At 56.0% G+C, this 22,949-nt stretch overlaps 8 protein-coding genes across 8 annotated transcripts; 3 read left to right on the plus strand and 5 right to left on the minus strand.

Annotated features, from left to right (window-relative positions):
* Positions 1–3,253: 3,253 nt before the first annotated feature.
* On the minus strand, positions 3,254–4,334 carry PHYSODRAFT_258754 (hypothetical protein; the record flags this gene model as incomplete). The annotated part of the gene is made up of 2 exons (XM_009523390.1): positions 3,254–4,136; positions 4,189–4,334. 2 exons carry the CDS (start codon positions 4,332–4,334, stop codon positions 3,254–3,256), a joined length of 1,029 nt encoding a protein of 342 aa, XP_009521685.1.
* Positions 4,335–7,671: 3,337 nt separating this feature from the next.
* Positions 7,672–8,157, minus strand: PHYSODRAFT_455941 (hypothetical protein; the record flags this gene model as incomplete). Its single annotated transcript, XM_009523391.1, has 1 exon — positions 7,672–8,157. A coding segment is annotated over one exon (486 nt), but the record flags the coding sequence as incomplete, so codon positions are not given.
* An 802-nt stretch (positions 8,158–8,959) lies between these two features.
* On the plus strand, positions 8,960–9,184 carry PHYSODRAFT_443096 (hypothetical protein; the record flags this gene model as incomplete). Its single annotated transcript, XM_009523392.1, has 1 exon — positions 8,960–9,184. A coding segment is annotated over one exon (225 nt), but the record flags the coding sequence as incomplete, so codon positions are not given.
* A 226-nt stretch (positions 9,185–9,410) lies between these two features.
* Positions 9,411–9,800, minus strand: PHYSODRAFT_297691 (hypothetical protein; the record flags this gene model as incomplete). The annotated part of the gene is made up of 1 exon (XM_009523393.1): positions 9,411–9,800. One exon carries the CDS (start codon positions 9,798–9,800, stop codon positions 9,411–9,413), a length of 390 nt encoding a protein of 129 aa, XP_009521688.1.
* Positions 9,801–13,654: 3,854 nt separating this feature from the next.
* On the plus strand, positions 13,655–15,109 carry PHYSODRAFT_485327 (hypothetical protein; the record flags this gene model as incomplete). Its single annotated transcript, XM_009523394.1, has 1 exon — positions 13,655–15,109. The coding sequence occupies one exon, from the start codon at positions 13,655–13,657 to the stop codon at positions 15,107–15,109; it is 1,455 nt and encodes a 484-aa protein (XP_009521689.1).
* Positions 15,110–17,442: 2,333 nt separating this feature from the next.
* Positions 17,443–18,798, minus strand: PHYSODRAFT_345165 (hypothetical protein; the record flags this gene model as incomplete). Its single annotated transcript, XM_009523395.1, has 4 exons — positions 17,443–17,772; positions 17,875–18,127; positions 18,208–18,384; positions 18,442–18,798. 4 exons carry the CDS (start codon positions 18,796–18,798, stop codon positions 17,486–17,488), a joined length of 1,074 nt encoding a protein of 357 aa, XP_009521690.1. The 3' UTR covers positions 17,443–17,485.
* A 143-nt stretch (positions 18,799–18,941) lies between these two features.
* Positions 18,942–20,285, minus strand: PHYSODRAFT_359660 (hypothetical protein). The gene is made up of 3 exons (XM_009523396.1): positions 19,745–20,285; positions 19,408–19,660; positions 18,942–19,335 (listed from the first exon to the last, which is right to left on the minus strand). The coding sequence occupies exons 1-3, from the start codon at positions 20,237–20,239 to the stop codon at positions 19,079–19,081; spliced, it is 1,005 nt and encodes a 334-aa protein (XP_009521691.1). The 5' UTR covers positions 20,240–20,285; the 3' UTR covers positions 18,942–19,078.
* Positions 20,286–20,617: 332 nt separating this feature from the next.
* PHYSODRAFT_312437 (hypothetical protein) lies at positions 20,618–22,835 on the plus strand (the record flags this gene model as incomplete). Its single annotated transcript, XM_009523397.1, has 8 exons — positions 20,618–20,669; positions 20,762–20,991; positions 21,074–21,186; positions 21,273–21,339; positions 21,423–21,491; positions 21,569–22,340; positions 22,408–22,700; positions 22,764–22,835. The coding sequence occupies 8 exons, from the start codon at positions 20,618–20,620 to the stop codon at positions 22,833–22,835; spliced, it is 1,668 nt and encodes a 555-aa protein (XP_009521692.1).
* Between the last annotated feature and the right edge of the window lie 114 nt (positions 22,836–22,949).

A 22,949-nucleotide genomic window follows, 5' to 3' on the forward strand; every position in this document is an offset into this window, starting at 1 on the left:
AGGGGTTCAGATACCACCCGGCTGAGAAGGAGGTTGTAGCGTTGCTCCGGGTTCTCAGAGTCTTGTACTCGATGTAGAGTGGTTGCAAGCTGCTGAAGGTCTACACCCGGTACTCTGTTCGGAAATGGTTGTTCAAGTCCCGATCGCTAGGGGGACGCTGTGAGCAGTGGGCTGCACGGCTGTCACCCTGGCCTCTGGAGGTTCATAAGGTCGAACACGATGAAGATGGTTTGGCCGCGATCATGGGAGCTGGAATCACTCCGCGTGACCAGTTGGACAAGATCGCAGAGAACCTCATCCCAGACAAGGGACGAGTTGTCCGAGCCCCACCGATCAGCCTGGAGATGCTGGAGGCGGACTACGAGGGATGGCTGCTCAGCTTCGATGGAGCCGCCAAACTCTCAGATCGCTCTGGCGCTTCTGGCTGCATTCTGTGGAAGCTCCCGTCCTGGGACGTGGTTGAAGCTCGAGGGTTCCACTTTGAAGGCATTACGGTGAGCGAAGCTGGGTATCACGTTTTGCTTGAAGGCGTCCGCATGGCGAAGGCTCGTGGCATCTCAGACCTTGTGGTGGTTGGTGACTCTCGGATTGTCATTCAGCAAGCTCAGGGCTTGATCCAGTGTCTGAGCCCAGGGCTGCAAGCGCTGCTGGCTGAGTTCGAGACGCTTCGCCCAGAGTTCCAACGATTGCGATTGGTACATGTGAAGCGAGAGTATAACGCAGCTGCAGACTACCTCACGTCGAAGACTCTGGTGATTCAAGGTCCTGTCACCATAGAAGACCCGGTCGAACGAGTTCAGCTCAAGCAACTGAATCGGATCCTGAAGAAGCTGATCAAGGTGAATGAACCTGAGCCTGCTGAGCCTGAGACAGAGCAGCCTGACACTCATGCTGATGTGGAAGTGGTGGTTGAGCCAACTCCGCTGGAAGATGCTGCCAAGCCCCTGTTGCCCAGCGCCAAGATCTTCGTGGTGACTAGAAACCAAGCTCGGGCCAGGGACGCTGAGACCACAGCAGCCAAGGACGACTCCGACCAAGGTGTCGATCCTGACCAGAATGCTGAGCTCCCCGCTGAGCAAGCTCCAGCGTACTCACCTGAAGCGGCAACTCCTGCTGCGTCAATCGCTGAACGATGGAGACGCATCCTAGTTCTGCAGGAGGCTGAGCTCTGGACGGAGAAGCTCAAAGATTATCTGAACGGAGACTTGGGGAACCTTTCTGCTACTAAAGCTGAAGATGTGGCCAAGGTGGTGGACCAGTTCACCCTTGATTCTAGAGGAGTCCGCTACTATCTGAGTCGAGCTACTCCGGGAAGGCCCAGGCACGCAGCTGGGAATCTGAGATTGGTTGTGCCAACGGCGCTGAGAGTGACTTGCTTCAGCTCAGCCATGAAGAGTTCCAAGGTGGTCACCTAGGGATCACTAGGGCCTTCGAACGACTGCGCAGGGAGTACTACTGGCCGAGGATGTACACCGACGTGGAACGCTATGTGAAGGAGTGTCACTGCCAAGGGAGCCTAACCCTGGGCCATCGCCGGGAAACATTTTGGCGAGTAAGCCCTTTGAGGTGGTCTCTATGGATTTCGTTACGCATCTACCCAAGTCCGACCGTGGAAATGTGTTCCTGCTCCTGTTCCAGTGTGCATTCTCAGGCTTCATCATGTGCAAGCCGATGAGTCTGACCACAGCTCAAGATGTCGCTGAGCCTACATGGATTGTGTGTTCCAGAGGTCTTGTGCGAGCTTTCTGCTCCGCCACGACCGTGATCCACGTTTCATGAGTGAGGTGTTCGCCAGGTTCCGCGAGATGCTGGGAAGTCGGCAGCGTGCAACTCTGGCGTACAGACCTCAGGCAAATGGCCAGCAAGAGCGCTCAGTACAAACAGTGGTTCGAGCGTACGTCGCTGAACCAGATCAGAGCGACTGGGATGACCAGGTGGAGAAGTTGATGTGGGCTCTGAACACGTCCTTCGACGCCACCCGTGTCGAGACGCCGTTCTACCTGGTTCACGGCTGGGATCCTCACAGCACTGTTTCGGCCATGTTGGGACCATCTCCGACGGGCTTGCATCAGAGGACTGCCTATGAGTGGCGTCGCAAGACTCAGCGCGAGTACGAGTACGCTCAGGCCTGGACTAAGGATTTACAAGCTGAGGCCAAGGTCAAACGCTCGGCTGCTCAGACAAAAATCTGGGCTGAGCTGTCTGAGAGACTCAAGAAGAGTTTCGAAGTTGGTGATGCTGTGTGGTTATACCTAGCTCGAGTGCAACCTGGGCTCACGAAGACGTTCGCTCACCTCTGGCACGGTCCGTTCCGGATTCTGGGGACCTCAGATGGCTTCCGATGCAAGCTGAAGATCGAAGGGACTGGGTACAAGCTGTATCCTTGGGTCCACATAAGTCGACTCAAGCCGCGTGCCCTGTTCCCTGAACGACCTACAGTTGAGATTGAAGTCGCTGAGGATGATGATCTGGACGCAGCTCTGTTGCCCGAAGATGCTGAAGATCCCTATGAAACTCAGAATGTGTACGAAGTGGAGGCCATCCAGGATGTGCGCTGGGTAAGCGGACCCGGACTTCACGGAGAGTCCGACAGTACTTGGTCAAGTGGAAGGGGTACCCTGACACTGAGTGGCTTCCCATGTCTCAGCTAAGTTGTGGAGCTTTACTGTACGAGTTCAACAAGAGCGCCAAGGCGAAAGCACGGTTCCAAGCAATGCAAGCTGGGGATGAGCCTCCTGAGCCCGATGCTCCGTAGAGGCATGTCAGCTGTGAACCTGTGTATGTCGCTGTGACGTTCTATGTGTGATCCCTTTGTATTATGTGAATTTACGACTATGCTACGTGAGGTGGAGAATGACTTGGAGTTTCTCGTGGAGAACGGTGGATGAGCGCGAGGTGAACGCGCACCGAGGACCTGAGATCAATGAGGAAGGAGACGAGAAGTATCAAAACGAGTGGTGAATTAGAAATAATGATGAACGCTCGTTGCCTACGCTTCCTCAGTCTCCTCCTCTTGTACGGCTTCCAGAGTGCGAAGCACCTCAGCAAGCGTATCGTGGTTGTACTCCGGTGCTGGGATAATTGGGTTCGCCTCTCGTTCGGCTCTGCTCTTGGGCTTGAGCTCAGGCGGGACGATCGCTTCGAACTGCTTGTCCGAGCGGCGGGTGGCCCATTGCGTGCGAACTGGTTCTTGGTCGTCCAGGGTCAAAAGTTGGTCAGCCAGCGAGATCTTGAGATCTGGGTCTCGGAGAATCTAGTGGCACGGATCCTTGGGCACATCCCAGAGTCCGGGCTCGAACCAGATCCGATCCGAGTAACCCTTGACGCCCCTGAGCTGGTCGATCAAGTTCCTGCGACGAAGCTCGAACTCTTGGGCACGGTCCTTGAGCTCTCGGTAGACGGTGGCCAGCTCAGGCAGGCCCAGTTCCTTGGTGAGCTGAACGTAGTCGATCTTGGACGGGAACGGATACCAGTGGAGTCGCTCCCAATACGCTCGACGCCAAGCACTCATAAGCCCAGCAATTACGACGACCGCTTCGCACATCTCAGGAGTGAGTTCTGCATACGTGTGGTAGACGAGGAAGTCAACTCGGCCATCCCACATGTCGTCCCAGGAGTCTGATCTGAGCAGCTCCAGATAATACGCGTACTCGATGCGCTTGTGGAGCTGCTCGATCCCCGTCTTGGACGGCATGTAAGCTGGGAAACCGATCGTCTGGTGGTGCAGCTTCTGGACTCGGATGCCGTTGTGAAACCAGCTTCCTCTCTTGGGAGCCTCGATGATGTCATTGTCGACACCTTCCTCAGGAGTCTCAGCTTCGTCTGGCTCAGGGTCAGCTGAGGTCACGGAGGTCCCTGAGGCTGAGTGCTGGCGTTTGGTCACTGAGCTGCCCCCAGAAGACGTCGAACTCCGTTGTCGCTTTTTGTCTGCTGGAGAACTCTGAGATCTGGTGCTGATGGAGCTGGGAGCCTTGGCCTTCGACCCGTGGTAACTCTGGTCGCCGTCGTTGTCATCAGTGTCCTCTGAGGACAGCACAGACATGAACGAGGAATCCGAGTCATTGTCGCTTGCGCTTGGTTTCTTGGGCAGGGTCCGCCAGGGAACTGGGATTCTTGTCAGACCGGGAGCCTGGAGTCTGGTCGCAGCTGCATCGAAGTACTTGTCTCGGACATACTGCATCCACGTACTGCATCCACGTGGTGCCGTCCAGAGCCTCCCAGTACATCGCTGAAGTCAACATGTAGATCAAGTTCTTCTTGCCGAACTGGTCGTGGAGCATCTGGTCCTTCTGGACTTCATCCACTGCATCCCAGAACGCCACGCCGGCCAACATGAGCTCTTGGACGTCTGGGCGAGTGCCATCCCAGCTGAACTGGTTGGACACAGCCTTTGCTGCGTCCAGGTCCGAACGAGCGCTGGGAGATTCCTTCTTGGAAACAGCCAATGGCGCTCTAGACGATGCCTGGAGCGTTGCGGGGGCCGCAGGAGCGCCTCGCGATGCTGGAACTTGATTTATGCCGCCTGCCGGCGGTGTAATGGGCCTACCTTGGCTCACTACTACGGCTTACACGTGTGCGCACGTGTATGAGGAAGCGTAGGTTTCTTTTACTTGAGTTAAGTATACTCGAGATCCACGATTATACTTTGAACAAGATAAATACTCCAAGTAGCGGGTTTTGGTAAAAGATGAGAACTGCAATTTTTGTTTTATGTTTCTGACTTCCTCTAAATGTAATATTCTAAACTAGGAATCTGCCAACGGGTGGTTGACAGGATTCTGCTAACATGCAAGTCACTCATTGGCTAAAAGATGCTGCTTTCAGCCAATAGGAATCCTAAATGTGTATGGACCATGGTCGTAAATGTATGTAGCCATTGGTGTACCTTACACCAAGGTCGAGGAAGTGTTCAAACCTCTAACAAACATCGCATCTGTTAGAGTAACAAGTGACTGTAGCCACTTGTGCGTGTAACCTCGTTACAGGCGGCACGCCGTGTTACTGCTGGTCCGCCATGCGTGGCGCGAGATACCGGAACCGGCGAGCGCAGACGAGAAGAGGTGGATGGCCGCGGAAGCGCAGCACTTGCTGGTGCTGCAGTTGCCACTGCTGTCTCTGCACTCGACTGGAATTTCGCAAATGGCCCGGGATTACACTCCACAAGTTTGGCAGGATCGGACGGTTGTGGGACGAGGCAGTGCGGGGCATCTGGGTTATGGGCACCGGATCCAAGTCGGAAATGACCTCCGTGAACTCGGCACTCATAAGGGACGGTTGTGAAAAGGCTCGGTGGATTTTGCCACCGAACCCATGTCCAGCGGACCCGTATCAATCCAGGATGCTGACCCGTATCAATCAAGCAGACTTCAAGTGCGTCATGGCCGTGATGGATCTGGACCACCACTGTCGGACACGAGCCGTGCGACGAAGGAAGCTGAGCCCGAGGTCTGGGCGGAGCTCCGCTCAGACTCTGGGCTTGAGTGAAGATTGTCTGAGACCCGAGATGTCTGGTGTTGGGTATCCCAAGTCTGAGCTGAGTCCAGGAAGCAGAGAGAAGCTACGCGGAGTCTGAGCTGAGCCTCGAGTGTGATGACCGGAGTCCCCCGCTCGGGTCGAGGAGCTGAGCGGAGCTGGGTGGAGTTTGAGCTCAACCTCCCCAGCGGTTGTGGGGCCGTCGTCCAAGATGCCGAGATGAGTCGAGGAGCAGGCGTCCGAGCGAGGTCGTGCCGAGCCCGAGCCCGGCTTTTACTGTGATCATGGAACCTTCACCCAAGTCGACAAGCTGGGAGAGGATCGAAGGTCTGAGCGGAGTGACGTGGAGTCCGATCCCGGCGTCGAATGCGATGTTTGAAGTCTTTGCTCAAGTCGAGAAGCCGAGCGCAGTGTTGCAGATCTGAGCGGAGTGGCATGGGCCTGAGCGGAGTTGTCGGAGTCCAGTTGAAGTGCCGGGTGAAGAGTCACTGAACTTAAGTCCAGACAATGGTACTGACGGCGAAGTTGGTGGCACCGGCGAGTACACTCATCCGGTGAATCAGCCATGAGCCAGCCCACATTGGGTGCGATCGCTCAAGATCGCGAACACTTCAAACGGATCTCAACGGTCTCCAGCGGCTCCAAGACGACGCCCGCCGACGTGGAGCCGCCGCATTGGCTAAGACCAAGGATATCGGGCGAATCTTCAAGGACACCCGGTAAGCATACAGCCGACGCTCTTCGCGCAGCCAGTCAGTGTGTACCCAGGGGGATATTGCGCCCCCACTTAGTGAGTCCTAGTTTGTGCATGTGTAAACATTTAAACAGGGTTCGTTTTGCCCCGAAGGATGCAAGTGGTGGAGGTCTTTGGCCAGAAGGTGTCTTGGCGATCATCCACACAAATTCAAGCTAACATATCAACGTTGTCAGAGTGCTTCGGTGCGACGGCAGTACGGTTATTTCATATTACTGTTACATCTTAGGGTGTATTTTATATTTTCGGGTGGAAGGTGATCCATTCTGAGGTTTAGGCAGGGTAATTGTATTGTGTGCTTGGGGACATTGGCGTGCCCCGGTACATTGTGTGATTATTAGTATCGGTTCATTGTGGACCTGGTGCGCGGGTAGTCCCAGGGTGTGTGTGAGTGCCTTGGATTCGGACTAGGCTCAAACCGAGTCACTAACTCCAGACCGGGTCGTTGCTTGACTCGAAGGGAAGAAAGGAGTAGCTGGTACGAGCCTCACCCAGGCTCAGAGAAATAAAGGCGAACTCGGCCCAGACCCAGGCCGACCGGGAAAGAAGGGGTGTTGTGGTTCTGAGCCGGAACCAAAGAGAGGAAGTGGAGGCTGTATTGTGTGTTGTGTCGTGTTCATTAAGGAAAACCCGGGGCATTTCGGGCTGTGAACACGTGCGGACTGGGACTCGCCAAGTGGGGAGCGAGTTTCGTCTGGGAACACCTCCGGAGACCTTCAATATCGACAGCAGCTGGTGTGGCCGACGCAAGTCTGGGCCCACAGCGTAGCCGTGATTAAAAGAACCGCCAAGGGGGTCGCAGAGTGAGGAACACACGCCTCGCACGACCCGAGTCGGAGCTGATCCAAGCGTTCAAGCGGCTAAGCCTAGCGAAGTGGAGTGGGAGTGTTCGCTCAGTGGAAGGAGCTGAGCGGAAATCTTGCAGCACTAAGCAGGGCTGAGCCAAGTGGTGCAAGGGCTGAGCGAAGACCAAGGTCGAGCGGTCAAGCAACTTGAGCCTTCAAAAAGCACGGGCGCTTCGTCACACGATACACTCCAAAATATCCCTAGCAGGGTCGCCCAAAAACTGTGGACTGACATACACGGGCTTCTTCAGCAAGTCCACAAAACTCTAGTACACCATGCCCGGAGGACAGCCGTCCTTGCTTCCCCTGCACCCAAAAGTTGTCATCCTTCAGAATGCTTTCAGCCACTTCGTACTGCGACGGTTTTGGGGGCTCGACCTCTCCCCGTTTTCGCTTGCCAGTGGCTCGAGTTGGCTTTGGTTTGTACGAGGCCATGAATTCGCTGTCCTGGAAAACACGCGTGAATACTGCTTTGTTTTTGATCACGCTAGCGAGGCAGTCGTAGGAAGAGTACCATCGTGTCACGACCGGAAGGGAGAGTGTTTGGTTGAAGCATTCTCTCGACTGGCTCTGCACAATTGCCTTCCGCTCCTTCTCAAACTTGGCTCGAAGACGTTTGCGGTCGGTGACGAATCTCGCCAAGGTCAGAACCTTTTCCATCACGTTCATCACGACTGGTAGCTTCGCAATGTCCTGAGCAAGTAGATTCATTGTGTGAGCTCCACAGCCGGCACATATGAGCCCGTGCTCCTTCTCCAAAATATCACATGTAGCTTGCATTGTGCTGGCATTGTCCGACATGACGCCTGTGACGCAGCTGACTCTCCCGAATCTAAGCTCCACTTCTTTCACCTCCTCCACAGTCACACCCGCAATGTACTCTGCCGTTTGCAAATTCTCCTCGGTCACGACAATTCTCCACACGACGGGCTTCATGTTTTGGCCGTTCAGCATGTCGTTCATCATCTTCCAGTGGCTCACCGACGTACAGCCATCCATCACCAGCACGATAAAAGCAACGTCTTTCGTATCCTCCACGAGCAACTCCACTTCTTCGTCAACAGCGTCGATCAGAAGACGTCCATACACTAGTGGACGCGACGGCACCTTCAGCCCAGCAGGTCGGCCCTTCAACGCGAACGTCTGGAATCCAGGTTTCTCCACAGCCCGCAACGACAGCGGAGTGGTGTAGATATAGTTCGCGACAAACTTATTGAACTCTTCTTGAGTCATTTGCGCGGTTTCACTGCTGCTACCATCATCGCCAGCGCTCGACGAAGAAGTTGAATCCATACTGGCTCGAAAGATGGACTGACGGCTGCGCTGAGCAGCGGCGTCGATGTACGCACTCTTCTCATGCGCAGATCAGCAGCGACAGTTCTTGAGGATGTGACGCTCCAGCTTCTCCACCTTCGCGTTCACGATCACTTCTTTACACCGCTTACACGCTGCGTTCTTCTGCCCTTCGAAGTGCTTCCACACTTCCGATATCGGCCGTCCTCCTCCCATCGTAGCTGCGTCGACAGCGCCACATTAGCCTCGCCCCATCGTCTCGCAGCTCCCCTTCGTACCTCGTAATCGGATCCCAGCGCAGGCGTTCTGCGGGCGCAGCAAGGGCGCTCATCTCGAGTGCGCAAAATGCGGAATGAGGAGTGATGGTTGAGATTGAAGTGCAATGCTTGACGCGCGTCAGAAAAAAATTGCAAAAACGAGCATCCGTAAGTACCTGAATAGCCATATATGTTCTGAATACTACTGATATAGCCATTGAGCTATTACAAAATTACATGTCCAATAATTTTGTCAGATGAATCCGTCGGTTTTATCTGCAAAACCAGCGTTAACCGCTTTAGCAGCTTAAACAGTTCTGCCGGTACTTCAACACTACATCGACCCGTACCCCGCGATTGCGGAGGTGTTCGAGAAGACCATGAAAGGCTTCGGAACGGATGAGACGGGGCTGAGCACGGCGCTTGTGCGCTATCAATCCGTGTTGCCTCACGTCAAGGCTGCGTACAAAAAGCTGTACCACGAGGAACTACGGGATCGCATCAGTGGCGAGACAAGCGGCGACTACAAACGACTTTTGCTGGAGGTGTTTGACGCACCCCAAGATTCACCGCGGTCCAAGGTTGTGGGGTCGAGTGGAGCCGCATCTTCTAGTGGGATCAGTACAGCCGCTGGCGCCAGTTCCCCGGCATATCTGTCGACCCAGACTTCGTATGCAGCTTCAACCACTAGTCTGCACTCTTCCGCTCCAGGATATAGTGCGTCGCCAGCGTACCCAACGCCGGCAGGACAACAAGTCTATGGCCAACCGGCCCAATCCGCCTATGGTGCTATCCCTCAACAGACGCCCACGTCACAACCCGGAGGAAGTTATTCATCACCGAGTGGAGGCAGCTACCCTGGTCAAACGACAGCTCAAAGCCAGGGGCAGACAGCAGGCTATCCTTCTCCGCAGCAACAGTCTGGGTACCCTCCACAGCAGCATCAATCAGGTTACCCTGCCCCTCAGCATCAACCACAGCAAGCACAATCGGGTTACCCTGGACAACCGCAGCAACAGGGATACCCGCAGCCTGGATACCCAGGACAACAGCAGCAGCAGCAGCCCGGATACCCTGGCCAACAACAACAGCCCGGTTATCCTGGACAACAACAACAGCTAGGATATCCTGGGCAACCACCGCAAGAACAACCGGGGTACCCGCAGCCAGCACAGCCATATCCGCCGCAACAGTCCAGCTATCCACCCCAGCAACCGGACTACCCTCCGCAACAGCAACCAAACTATCAGCCGCAATCTGGTTACCCCCCGCAGCAGGCCAATTATCCGCCACCGCAACATGGATACCAGCAGCAAAACTACGCGCCGCCGCAGGGTTATCCACAGCAGCCTGCTTATCCGCCAAGCCAACCGTATCATCAATATCCAGCTCCCGGTCAACCGCAGCAGCCTGGTTACCCACCAAGTCAGCCGTACCCGCCAACCGGGCAGCCAGGGTACCCGCCTCCGTACGGAGCGGCACCTCCTCCAGTTTATATTAGAGTTATTTATACTCGGGCCTCTGAGTATAAATTAATCTAAATAAACGATCCAAATAATATTTTTGAGTTAAAATGAGAACTGCTATTTTTGTTTATGCTTCTGACTTTCTCTAAATGTAATATTCTAAACTGGGAATCTGCCAACGGCTGGTTGGCAGAATTCCAATGCTATACATGTCGCTCATTGGCTAAAAGATGCTGCTTTCAGCCAATAGGAATCCTAAGTCTCTATGGACCACCCGTCGTGGTGATCGTAAATGTATGTAGCCTTTGGTGTGTCTACACCAAGGACGAGAAAGTCTTTCGGACCTCTAACAGACGTCGTGTCTGTTAGAGTTACAAGTGACTGTAGGCACTTGTGCGTGTAACCCTGTTACAGTGGAGGAAGATCTTCCTCCACCGCTCCAGCTCCTCAATCCCTCTTCAACCGGGTCCGGCGCGCCCGCTCCAGCCGGGCTGGGCGGCAGCGGGGCCCTCTGTCGCTGGGACGGCGGCGGCGCAATCCCGATCATCGGCATCCCGGAAGCCGGTGTCGAGAGTCTCTGCCCACGTCGTTCGGCACGTTCAGCTTCTGCTCGAGCGGCACGCTCTGCTTCGGCCCGTGCGGCACGCTCTGCCTCGGCGCGCTCAGCACGCGCTCTTTCTTCTTGTTCAGCCCGGCGGCGTGCTGCTTCCTCAGCGTTACCGCCTCTTCCTCCTTGTCCTCCTGGCATCTTCTCTTCTCAGTTTACCGTTCCTTGTTCACTCTCAGTTTACCGTTCCTTGTTCACTTAACCTCTTGCTAGTGACCGTGCACACTTGGCTCTTGTGTCTACGTTACCGTTCCCTTGTCCTACCGGCCTGGATCGCTCCTCTCACTGCTCCTCGACGCCGCTTTTCCCGCGCGGCGTGTACTCGTGTGCGGACTCCTGGGTCCTTCCCTGGCACACTTTAAACACGAGGAGGGGGGGGGGGGTCACACGTCCAGTCACCAGGTCCAGACGCTCGGCTCTTGACTTTGTTCACTTCCGGGCACAGGCTCTCAGCACTGTTCACTCCACAGTCGGCAACACTACCCAGCTTCTCCACCACGTGTCGCGAGTCGCTTTGTCGGACCGGTTTGGGGCCGGCCGCCGCTGTATAGGAGTAGTAAGTGTTGCCTGTGCTTATAGGTTTATGGGGCACAAATAGCAAGGAGATCACCAAGCAAAATGCAATAAGTGTTCCTTACGACCTGTGTGGTCCTTTTAAGCAAAATTCACGACTGACCTTCCTTCTACTCCTAACTCTTCCTCTCTACCTCTGCAGATCCTTGCGTTTCAGTGCCTTCGAGTGACTCCGTTCCCGCTCACCCCTAAAGACTTGATCCGTTCACCTTGACGGCCCTCAAAGCCGCCCAACATGCCATCCGTCCCCGAAGTCCCACCACGACACTGCGAGACACATCATCCCTCCGAGATACCTCCGGGTAGCGGCCCACGGGTCTCCACTTTCGAGACAACCCGGCCCACGGCCCACAACTTCTCGCCCGCGGCTACAGCAGGTGGACAACCTCAGGCACTCATCGTCGCCCACGCAGAGTTGGAACGGTCCGAGCCGTTCCGACTAGGGACACCTGCGGCGAGGTACACTGGCCCTCTTCAGCAAATTTGGAACCTGAAACCTGGAAAAAGTTTCAAGATGCAGTTTTTCGAGGCACTTCAGGTAAATTCACCTGGAACCGCACACTTTCACAACATTCATTCTGTACATAAAATTTTGCAGTGCCCTCCCTCATTTCCACTTCCCACGCGTTCGTTGGCCACGCGAGCGCCGGCGTGCGGCATGAACACCAGCAGCGAGAGAGGAGAGGTGGTGGCCGTGCTCGAGAGCTCTCGATGGCACTCGGGTGCATAAGTCCCTGTGCGCGCACGCAGAGTTCGTGGTGCTGTTATTGCAGCAGAGCGCGCCCTCAGTCGAGCTGAGCTGTCTCCGCTGCATGCACGGCAGGCTCCGCCATCATTGGTGGTGTGGCCCACACGACCTTCTATTCGATTAAAAGTTCCAAGCTTCAAGAAACTTTGTCACTAAAACGAGGTAATCTTGGAACATTTTTCGCGGTTTCAGGTAAGAAATATGCTGAAGGCAATTTTCCCTGGAACCGCGACAGGTTTCAGGTTCCAAGCGTTTGCTGAAGAGGGCCACTAATCCGGTGTGCGAGATTGCGCTCGCCGCGGCCAAAAATATACTTTCAGCCAATGGCCGCGCGGTCCGACACGCCGCCGATTGCGCCGCTTGCGCGAGAGTGGGACGGCCTTGACTGGCTCAGCAAAAACTTCAACTTTCAAGCGTCAAACTTCATAATGTACGCACAACCACGGAAAGCGTACGAACGATCGATGCAAAATGTACGACGAGCCGCGCCGCCACCGCGGACCCCGCCGCCGTCGTAAACACCATCGGCGCCCTGCGCTCGGCGTCAACTCCACCGCCGCAATCTGGCTGCGAGGGTGGAGGCGGTGGCTGCGAACACGCTCGCGCCAAGGCGCCATCAGTTGCCATCAGTGCTCGCGCTTTCCGGGCTTTTTTTCCGAGCGAACTTTTCGAGTAAAGCGCGTTAGTCGAGCGTCCGTACACACACATTTTTTTTGCTAGTCTGCACAATATTTGCGTTGCGCTGCTGTATGATATTTTGACCGATAGACGAAATGCGGGGCCAGCCGTTCGCCGGCCACCTTGTCGTCGGCCTGCTGCGGCGAGTCGGCGCGGCACCTGCTGAAACAGAGCGACCAGCCGGTAATAGCCCAGCGCGAAAATATGGTGCCCCGGACTCCGGGGCACCATATTTTCGTCCGGGGCCCGGACTGAAGTCGCTTGCGCGCTGGTCCGATCTCGCCTCCGGCGGTAGGGCGGACGTCGCCAGCCGGCATGGCTGGTCACCGCGGACTGTCAAGCCGCTAACTGTATGTCGCAAAACCACCTGGGTTACTGCGTGTCAGGGGGCGCTTGACCTAAACTGGAACGCCTCGACCCCGCAGCCGCGGACATGCCACCGCCGCCACGTAATGCGCGCGACATCCTCTCGCCGCCGCGGCTCTGGGAGCGCCCGCCAAGCGGCGAAATGTCCCTGTAAGACGAGATAAGGCGAGATAGGCCGGGTCGTGGAGCGGCGGCGCGGCCCGCTGTGTGGCTAGGACCAAATGTGAGCACATCTTGGAAAATCGCACTGGCGGGAGGCAGAAAGTGACGCTAGCGACTCTACCTTCATTCGCGCGCACCCACTACCGTTATATTTCGAACCTATCCGTCCATTGGTCGAAAAGGTACGCTTCGGGAGCGTGTTAGACCAATGCGCACGCGCCAGGTTGACTTGAGCCGATTACGACACCTGCTTTTCCCACTATCGGGCCCTAGCCCTCGTCGCTCGCGTAATCACCTTCACTCGCAGAATGTATGGTCCCGGCTCTGCCTCCCGGCTTGCTCCCAGTCTGCCTTCACAAGGCAATTTTCCCTGGAGAGCGCAAGTCAGGCCATTGTTTGACTTGCCCCGTAGGACAGAACAGATAGCGGAAGCATGGTCGGCCTCAGCGCGCTCGACATGGACGTCGTGCCGCTCACGAAGGAGGCGCGCTCCTCCTTCCTCACCAACTCGACGTGCTGCTCGGCCGTGAGCAGCAGCGGCATGGACTCCACGCTGCTGGACTCGGAGGCGCTCAGCACGTCGCGACTCAGCAGCCTGTACGGCGGCGCCGACCGCTCGGGCCAGCGCCTCACGATCCTCGAGGAGGACCTCGAGACGGACGGCGCCGCGCTCTCGCAGAAGCAGGTGCAGAAGAAGCTGTTCGAGCTCCACTCCGTGCGCGTGCTGAAGCAGGTGCCGCTGCCCGACTGGATGAAGATCTTCGTGCCGCGCATCGTGCGCCTGCAGACCGGCACGGTGCCCTACATGGAATACGCGCGCTGCGAGAAGGGCGAGGTGCGCCAGCGCCAGATGATCAGCGTGTGGACGCGCGTGGACCGCCTGCCCAAGAACAAGCTGTCCATCGACTTCCGCATGCCTGCGGACGGCGAGCGCTCAGCGCCCGCGCCCAGCTCCGCCGCCTCCAAAGGCTCGAACGACAAGGTGTTGCAAGACAAATGGATCCTCAGGTTTGACACCAAGAACGAGCGCGATCAATGGGCCAAGCTGGTGCAGGACGCCGTCGACCTGCTCGGCTGGATCGCCAAGTTCACCCTGGGCGGCGTGATCATGGAGACGCAGAACTCGTCGGTTGTCGAGTGCTCCACATGGATGGACCGCGGCCGCCCGTCCTACGTGATGAAGTCGATGGAAGCTTCATCCACGAAGCAGAGTCACTCGGCTCGCAACGAGATCGAGATTCAGCGCATGCTGACCAACTACTCAAGCCACCCTAATATCGTCGCGCTTCACGACTCGTTCCGCCAGAAAGAAAAGGCGTACCTGGTCATGGAAAACTGCGTGGGTGGCGACCTCTTCGACTTCATCAGCCAGAATGGCGGCATGGACGAGCACGACGCGAAGACGCTATTCCGCCACATCGCTAGCGCCGTCAACCACTGCCACGAGCACGGCATCGTGCACCTGGACATCAAGCCCGAGAACCTGTTCTTTAAGGTGTCGGCGCTGCAGCTCGAGACCGTCAAGCTCGGCGACTTCGGTTCTGCGTTGCAGCTAGACAAGAGCACGGTCAAGAAGGCCGTTAGTTGCACGGTGGGTTACGCTGCGCCGGAGGTGCTACAGAACGGCAAGATCTCGTACGCAGCCGACGTATTCAGTGCGGGTGCCGTACTGTACACGATTCTGTGCGGGTACTCGCCGTTCAGCGCGCCGTCCGAGGACGAGATGCTGGAGCGAACTCTTTCAGGCGAGATTTTCTTCGACGAGCTCGAGTGGTGGCGGATTAGCAGCGAGGTCAAGGAGCTCGTGAAGCGGATGATGCACGCAGACGCTGACAAGCGCCCAAGTATGGAGGAGGTTCTGGAGCACCCATGGTTTTCGAAATGGTAGTTGTATAGGTTATAATATTTATGCGCACAGCGAAGGCGTGCCTGAAAATGAAGCCCATTTACTCCTATGAAGTGAGCTCCCGCCCTGTACAGCGTTCCTAGCATTGCATCGCCACAGCAGACATCGGCCCGAAGCATGGCTTATTATTAACATGTACAAGCTGCAACGCACGACCAGCCGGACAAAATTGGGCACCGCAGGTCAATGCTTCAAGCGTCGGATGTGCGTGCCGGCCACTTCAATCCGCTTCATTCTGCGGTGGCCGCTTTCAATTGGCCGTCGCCACCGACCAGCATAAATGCTGCTTGCAGTGTGCAAAGTGACGGGCCTAGCAGCGCATTTCCAAGCGGCGAGATCAAACAACAAACGATCGATCATGGGTGCTTTCAACTGCTTTGGCAAAATCGCATTTGAGCTTCCTGATGGGACGATGATCGGTCGCAGTTGCCGTGTGACAGATTTCCCGTGTTGGGGTTTGCGCGGTACCGCGCAAAGCGCTGCGTGCATGCAGCTCGCGCGGTTGGCTCTGGTGGATTCGCGGCCCGCGAATCGCGGGGCCATAGAGTCCAACGCGAAGGCACGAAGACGGTCGATCGCGGGCACAGCAGAGCCCAACTGCTTGGGAACTTCTACATGCACTGTAGCTTCGTGTTAAGTTAAACGGGGGAATGCATGCAAGCCATGCAGCAAGGACAGTATCTATTAATACTAAGTATTCAATACATGTAGTCCAATGATCGTTATAGGAGAACTACACTGTACCTACTACTGTATTAACTGGGCGTCCCTTCATGAATGCACATGACAGGTCGGAAACCTGTGATTTCGGCGAATTTAACTCTTCAATAAGAGGAACATCGCCGTTGAGACCGACATGGATAGAAAGCCCTGCATCTAGTTTGGGTAATGCCGCTGTATGAAGCGCTAAATGTATGTAGATCTCGAGCGATTTATCCTCAAAGTTGGCGTTGCCTGGCGCCTCTGCGATGTTTCTTACCGTTATTATATTTATGCAGCATATAAAAAGCTATATGTATTTGTGTGACCTTTCAGGTAGGGGTGAAAGATCGCGCATTACTAGCGACAAGATGACTGACAAATAGTAAGGGGGAATGCACACCATGTCCTCGTTGCCGAACGGGACAAGAAAAGGAGAAGCCACTTTGGCATTACTCCTTTGATGGACATATTAGTAGATATGCAAAGTTTCAGCATCCCTAGACTCGCCAGGAAAAACCGAATTTATTATTTTCCCGAGATTCCCGTACATTGTTGAAGGGACGTCCAGTATTAAAATACATGTATAATAGGACAGATGTGCACAATGCACCATGTGTATGCCTGTACACTTGCAAGCTGGAGCACTTGGCGATACTAAGGGATACTTGTCGTTTCTGCTGTACTAGACGCCAAAATATGTACAACCTGTCAGCTTTTACACTGCTTGGAGAACCAACGACCGCAGCGTTTCGAGGGCCCATAATCGCAACAATAGCACGACGTCGCAGGCATGCTGGTCAACTTTCCTCATTGTTGCAAGCCACCGACACTACAGCAGTGAAGCAAATTAGCCTTCACAAGTTGTGAATCACCAGGCAGGCTAGCAAAAAAAATGTGTGTGTACGGACGCTCGACTAACGCGCTTTACTCGAAAAGTTCGCTCGGAAAAAAAGCCCGGAAAGCGCGAGCACTGATGGCACTGATGGCGCCTTGGCGCGAGCGTGTTCGCAGTCACCGCCTCCACCCTCGCAGCCAGATTGCGGCGGTGGAGTTGACGCCGAGCGCAGGGCGCCGATGGTGTTTACGACGGCGGCGGGGTCCGCGGTGGCGGCGCGGCTCGTCGTACATTTTGCATCGATCGTTCGTACGCTTTCCGTGGTTGTGCGTACATTATGAAGTTTGACGCTTGAAAGTTGAAGTTTTTGCTGAGCCAGTCAAGGCCGTCCCACTCTCGCGCAAGCGGCGCAATCGGCGGCGTGTCAGACCGCGCGGCCATTGGCTGAAAGTATATTTTTGGCCGCGGCGAGCGCAATCTCGCACACCGGATTACCGGTAGTGTACTTGCCGCAGGTACTGTAACCTGCGGCCGCGGAAGCGCTGGCCGTGGAGCAGCGCTCGCTCGCTGGCTGGCTGGCTGCGAGCACTAGACCAAGCAAGCCCCCGCGGAGTGCAGCGGCACCGTTGGCGACAGGGATGTCCGCGCCCGACACAGCGGGGCGGCCGCCGGAAGCGTCAATGGATTTCTTAGGGGCGTTTCAACACGCGGACGCACCCATTTGTGGGCAGGCTGTCCAGTGTGGGTGTGGGTGCAAATTGAGAGGGGAAGTGCACGTACAGTACAGAAACACATCTTGTTGAGTTGCAGCTCTTCTTCTACTACGATGCAAGCTCGGGCGCACTCTTCTCGCTGCTGCCGCCGCCGCCGTCGGTCGGGATGTGCAGCAGCGTGACCAGCAGGTCGCCGTAGTTGGCGTCCGTGTCCGTGCGGATCCGCTCCTCGAGAGACCGCCCGTGCCGCTTCTCGTACAGCGCCTCCACGCGCGGCTGCATCCAGTGGTAGCGGATCACGGCGGCGCTCAGCCCCTTCTCGTCCGTGCCAAGGCCCTTCATCATGCGCTCGAAGTGGTCGGCGATCGCTGCGTGCGGCTCCAGCGCCAAGCGGACTGCCAGCAGAGACACAAGAGGGTTAGCGTGAACCCACACAGCACACAGAGCAAAGCTTGCTGCTCGCAAGGACAAGCACTAGCCAGCGCGCACACACGCACCATAAAACACGAGCGCCTCGGTCGCGTAGCCGCTGAACTCGGCGCGCACGGCCTCCTCCAGATCGCTCACGTACTTCTTCTTGTAGATGTCGTTCACCAGCACGAGGTGCTCGCGCGGGCTCGAGAACAGGATACGGATGAAGGTGGTCTCGTCCGTGCCCCAGCGGCCCTCGCCGGCGTCGTAGAGCTTGATGGCGTCCGCTTTCGCCCTCGCGTACGTGTGGATCTCGGGGTCGTACGTGACTTGCAGCCGCTGTGGCAGCAAAACAACAACGACTCCCGTGTCACCTCGCTGCCCGCTGTAAACTAAATCAAGTACGACAGCCAACGCACCTCCAGCGCCAAGAGGATCACCTCGCGGTAGTCGCCGCTCAGTTCAGAGCGCATGAGCCAGGTCAGGTCCTTGTTGAAGATGTAATAGTACGTCGACTTGAGCATCGAGAGCTCCTCGTTGGTGCGGCCCAGGATAATCTGCCACAACGCGAACAGCCACATCAGCACGAAGAATTTCTAGCATCAGTAACGCGTTAGGCAGTCGTGAGCGCTCGGCAGGCTCCGTCGCCGTACCGGGTACAGCAGCCGCTCCTTCGTGCCGGAGCCCGACGTGGCCACGTTCAGCACGAACGCCTCCACCTCCGGCAGCGGCATCGTCAGCAGCAGCAAGAGGAAGCGGAAGTCGCCCACCGTGTCCCTGCTCAGCGTGTCCTTGAGCTCCTCGCGGTACAAGTCCTTGTAGCGGTAGATGAGCAGCAACCGGTCGCTCGCCGATAGGGCGCTCAGCTCGTCCACGAGCACCTTCTCGTCCACTCCCAGGCCGTCCGTCGCGTCGCGGATCCGCTCGCAGGCGTCGTCAATCTCGCGCGGGTACACCAGCGGCACGCCGTGGAACACATCGTGTGCGTGCTGCGGGAATATGTGCTGCATCGCCGCCGCTGCTGTTGTCTAGCGCCGCCGTCACCTCGCGAGCGATGCCAAATGTTCAGGAAATCCTTGTAATGAGGCACAGAGGTGATTTTCAATGTGATAACGTTCAGATACTACATAGGTGTATGACTACTGTAACAGTGAGATATCAGAAAACAGAGGTATTCACAGAGTATTTGGATTTTTGTGGGTTAATTTTCAACAAGCCACGCTGTGGCCGACGTGTTCAATGTGAACGCTACAAGTGGAAGCCCAATCCAATTGGACTCGGACTTGATTCTTACGCAAAGCTGCCGACGGAGCGCGGGGCCTCAAGAAGCTGCAGAAGCAGCTCCTGGTACTCGCCGCCGACCTCTTCTTGAATGCGGTCGTTCAGCGACATCTTGTACTTCTTCTCGTAGACGGGCATGATCTTGTTCAGGTAAGAGTGGTAGCGAACGATGGCAGCGCTCAGGGCCGTCTCGTCGGTGCCGATGCCGGCCATCGTTCCCTCGATGTGCTCGGCGAGGAACGGCCACGCGTTGAGGCTCAGGCGGACTGTACCGTAGTCAGAGGGAAGTTAGTGGAGTCAAGACCAATTCAGTGGGAAATGAACGTGAAAAAGCTTACCAAAGTAAGTGAGAGCAGCGCAGTCGCTGCCGCTGAACTCGTTCTCGATCGCGTAGACCAAGTCGTGCTCGTGCTTGGCCTGGTACGCCGCATCGATATTGCGGAGGTGCTCGGGCGGGCTGGACAGCAGAACCTTGATGAACGCGTTCTCGTCGGTGCCCCACTTGCCCTCGCCGGCCTTGTAGAGCAGCTCGGCGTCCTCCTCGGCCTTCTCCTTGGTGTGGAACGACGGCTTGTATTCCACCATCGGTTCCTGAAGTGGTGGGGGATACATACACAATTGGTCAGTTACTACGTCGAATTGCTGCACTAAAGTGTTTAAGCTGTGGCTGCTCACCTGGAGCGCCTTCATGATGACGGCGAGGAAGTCACCACTGATCTCGTCGCTGATAGAGACGCTGAGGTCCGTGTCGTACATCTCGAAGTAGGTCTTCTTCAGCAGACTCATTTCTTCGTTGGTGCGACCCATGAGAACGGAGTAGAGCAGGTGGTCGGAGGTCCCCACGCCCTTCATGGCGTGGAAGACGATGTAGGCTTCGGCTTGCGGCAGTGTGAAGCAGATGAGCTGCAGCAGGTAGCCGAAGTCGCCCGACGTCTCGCTCTTGACGAGCTCGCGGAGCGTCTTGCCGTGGAGCTCCTTGTAGCGCAGCGAGATGAGCCCGCGGTCGTTGGGCGAGAGCGGGCCGAGGATCTTCACGAGAGTCTTGTCATCCGTGCCGATGCCGTGGCAGGCGGTGTGGATCTCCTCCACGGCGGCGTCGATCGAGGCCGAGAAGTGCGTCTTCTCCTTCTTGTAGGCGTCGAACACGGACGGAGGGTAGAGTCCCAGCATCTTGAGCTTGGAGCGGGGTGGTGGTGGAGGAAGTTGGGGGTGCGCTGCGCGACGAGTTTTGAAGAATGAGCAGCGGAGACTGCGAGCGCGGCGGCAGCAGCAACCAGCGGCGCCAGATTTGCTGCCATAGGGGGAGCACGTGCCCAGCTGCAATATCTTGCCGTCAATATGCGCTGCCATCCGGTGGATACAACAACTGAGTCGCCGCACTTCAACTTCCAAAAGTATCTTGCTGACGTCACAGCTCGAAGCGGAAAAAATCTTTTCTGCATATGATTTCCCGTCGCGCTCTGATTGGCCAAAATGGTTTTACCGGTTCGTCGGACAAACACACAGGAACCTGGGCGAGCCTCTCCTCTCGAAGAGAAAGAGGCAAGTATGGCGGACAAGCGCAAGCTGCCCATCGACATCCAGTACAAGCAGCTCCTGGGTGGGTCCCTCCCCCTCCTCCCCTTGCCCCCATTCCTCCCTCCTATCTGCACTGTGACTCTTAACGTGTGGGTCCCCCCGCTGTCCCTGCAGAGGCGCTGGTGGACCGCCGCATCGTGCCGCACAAGTGGCTCGAGCAGCACAAGCAGATTCGCGACGCCATCGCCGCGCTGTACCCGGAGCTGCCTCTGGCCAGCGAGCAGCTGACCAAGTTCCGCGCGAAGAAGCCCAGCCACGAGGAGCTCAACTACTTCGACTGCAAGTTCATCTTCGAGTGTCTGGAGCAGTCGGACGAGGGCGCGAGCAAGAACTTCTTCGGGCAGGTGAGGAGAGAGGGCTCGCATACAAACAGCAAGTGTACTGCCTCTCGGAGAGTAATGGGATGCGTTCGACTTTTTTGCGCAGTACACGTCGCCGGTGCTGAAGCGGTGGAGTGCGCTGATTCGCCAGTACGAGAAGAACAACGTCTTCGCAGCCGAGGCGGCGCGTATCATCACGCAGAACACCGCGTTTGAAATGTCAGTGCAGATACAAAAACGGAGGCTGTGTGTGGTGGTGGTGGACGGAGCTGTGGCACTAACTGATGTATGTTTCGCTGATTTAGTCCGTTTTTGAAAAAATCGATCCAGCAGAATGAGAAGCAAGTCGCGGACAATAACCGCAAGGCAGCGGTGAGTTGCTAATGTAGTGTGAGTGTGGAGTTCGAAATGGGCGCTGGCTGATTAGATGTGCGCAACATGCGACGGTCGTGTAGGACTTGACGAGGAGCATTACCGAGTACAAGCGCAAGTTGGAGACCTCATGCGCGGACATGGGCATTGCGGTTCGTTTACATTTAATTGCGACGCCACTTGCCGTTGTGTGAGTTTTACAGTGTTGGGTATGCTGGTGCTCACTTAGGGGGAGAACTTCCGTGAAGAGCTGCGTCGTTTGCCGCTGGAGTTGCCGTCCATCTTCGATGGCGTCGCAAAGGCTATTTGCTGTGACGAAATTGCCAATGCAATCGAGTACCACCAGGCGCTCCAAAGCTACTTGCTTGACTGCGAAGTCCCTGTTGTGGCCCCCGTCACAGAACCCACTGGTTCGTCCTCATCGAAAAAGGACAAAAAGAACAAGAAGAAGGGCAAGAAGCAGTCCAAAGTGACCGAAGAGCCTGAAATCGCTACGGATGAACCATTTGAGCTTGTCGTGGCTCCCCACAAGTTCTTCGATGCGATCGAAGAACTTCGTAATGCGAGCGATGAGCTGGTGGAAGCGGGTGCGACGTTGGACTTTGAAGCTGAGGCGGCAGAGATCAGTTGGGATATCTCGCTTGATGACAGCGGCACTGCTGATGCTGGCGAGATCGACTGGGGCATTGAAACAGTCGCGGCAACCGATCCAGCTGATGTTGGCGATGCTCCTGTTGAGATCGATTGGGACATTACAACATCGGATGTGGTGGAGTCGGTTAGCGAGGACAATGCCACGGAAGTGACTGGTGAAGAAATTACGTTGGACGTACCTTCTACTAGCAAGCAAGTGACTCGTGTTGGGCTTTTGGATGACAACGAGTTCCGCACTCGTGTGCTGAATGATCTGCTGGAGCTGCGAGCGTTCCTCCGCCAGCGACTAGTTGAGCTGTCCGGAAGTGATTCCGTTGCCTTTGCCAACCAATTCCAGGGCTCTTCTCGTACGAATATGGTACTATTTTTCAGATTACGATAAGATACTGACGGGTCTGCTTGGTTTGTTAACAGCATTACTGGAACAACAGAGCACGACAAAGATCGAGGAATTTCAAGCTGCTGTAGACCAAGCTGTATCTTTGCTGACGGGCAAACGTTTGCAGCAACTGGTGCTCATTAAAACCTCAGAGAGATATCTCGACAGGCACGTGGCGAACTTGGAAATGCTGACCAAGCACATGGACAAATGCCGCCGCGAAATCCACGTTTTGGAGGACAAGAACGTTGATCTCATTGACGCCACCAAAAATGTCCAGCCCCAGATTAATGCGCTCGTGACGACGACGAAAAAGCTGAAGAAGGAGGTACGATTTGTATGGCCAGCTATTGCTATAACCAAGATTCTAACTCATGTGTTTGTCGGGCAGTTGGAAGCTACACTGCCAGCACTGTTCAAGGGCTACAAGGTTAACATCGTGGGCGAGGTTAACAGCCTTTAGTATGTTTTTTTTCTGGAGAATGAGGAATTTGTGTTGCAAGCATACAATGTTGGCTGGAACATCCATTATCCACTCAGTATTGTAGACTATCGGGGCTTGCAGGTTGTTTTTTCG

This window comes from Phytophthora sojae, assembly GCF_000149755.1.
Source record: "Phytophthora sojae unplaced genomic scaffold PHYSOscaffold_2, whole genome shotgun sequence".
In the NCBI taxonomy this organism is placed as follows: domain Eukaryota; phylum Oomycota; class Peronosporomycetes; order Peronosporales; family Peronosporaceae; genus Phytophthora; species Phytophthora sojae.

What these genes read in the sequence shown, in the direction of transcription:
- PHYSODRAFT_359660 (XM_009523396.1), bottom strand. Translation starts at nt 20,239, where the DNA reads ATGCTGGGACTCTACCCTCCGTCCGTGTTCGACGCCTACAAGAAGGAG. An exon ending in TCATCATGAAGGCGCTCCAG is followed by an intron (nt 19,661 to 19,744) that starts GTGAGCAGCCAC and finishes CCACCACTTCAG; the next exon opens with GAACCGATGGTGGAATACAA. An exon ending in CGCTGCTCTCACTTACTTTG is followed by an intron (nt 19,336 to 19,407) that starts GTAAGCTTTTTC and finishes ACTACGGTACAG; the next exon opens with TCCGCCTGAGCCTCAACGCG.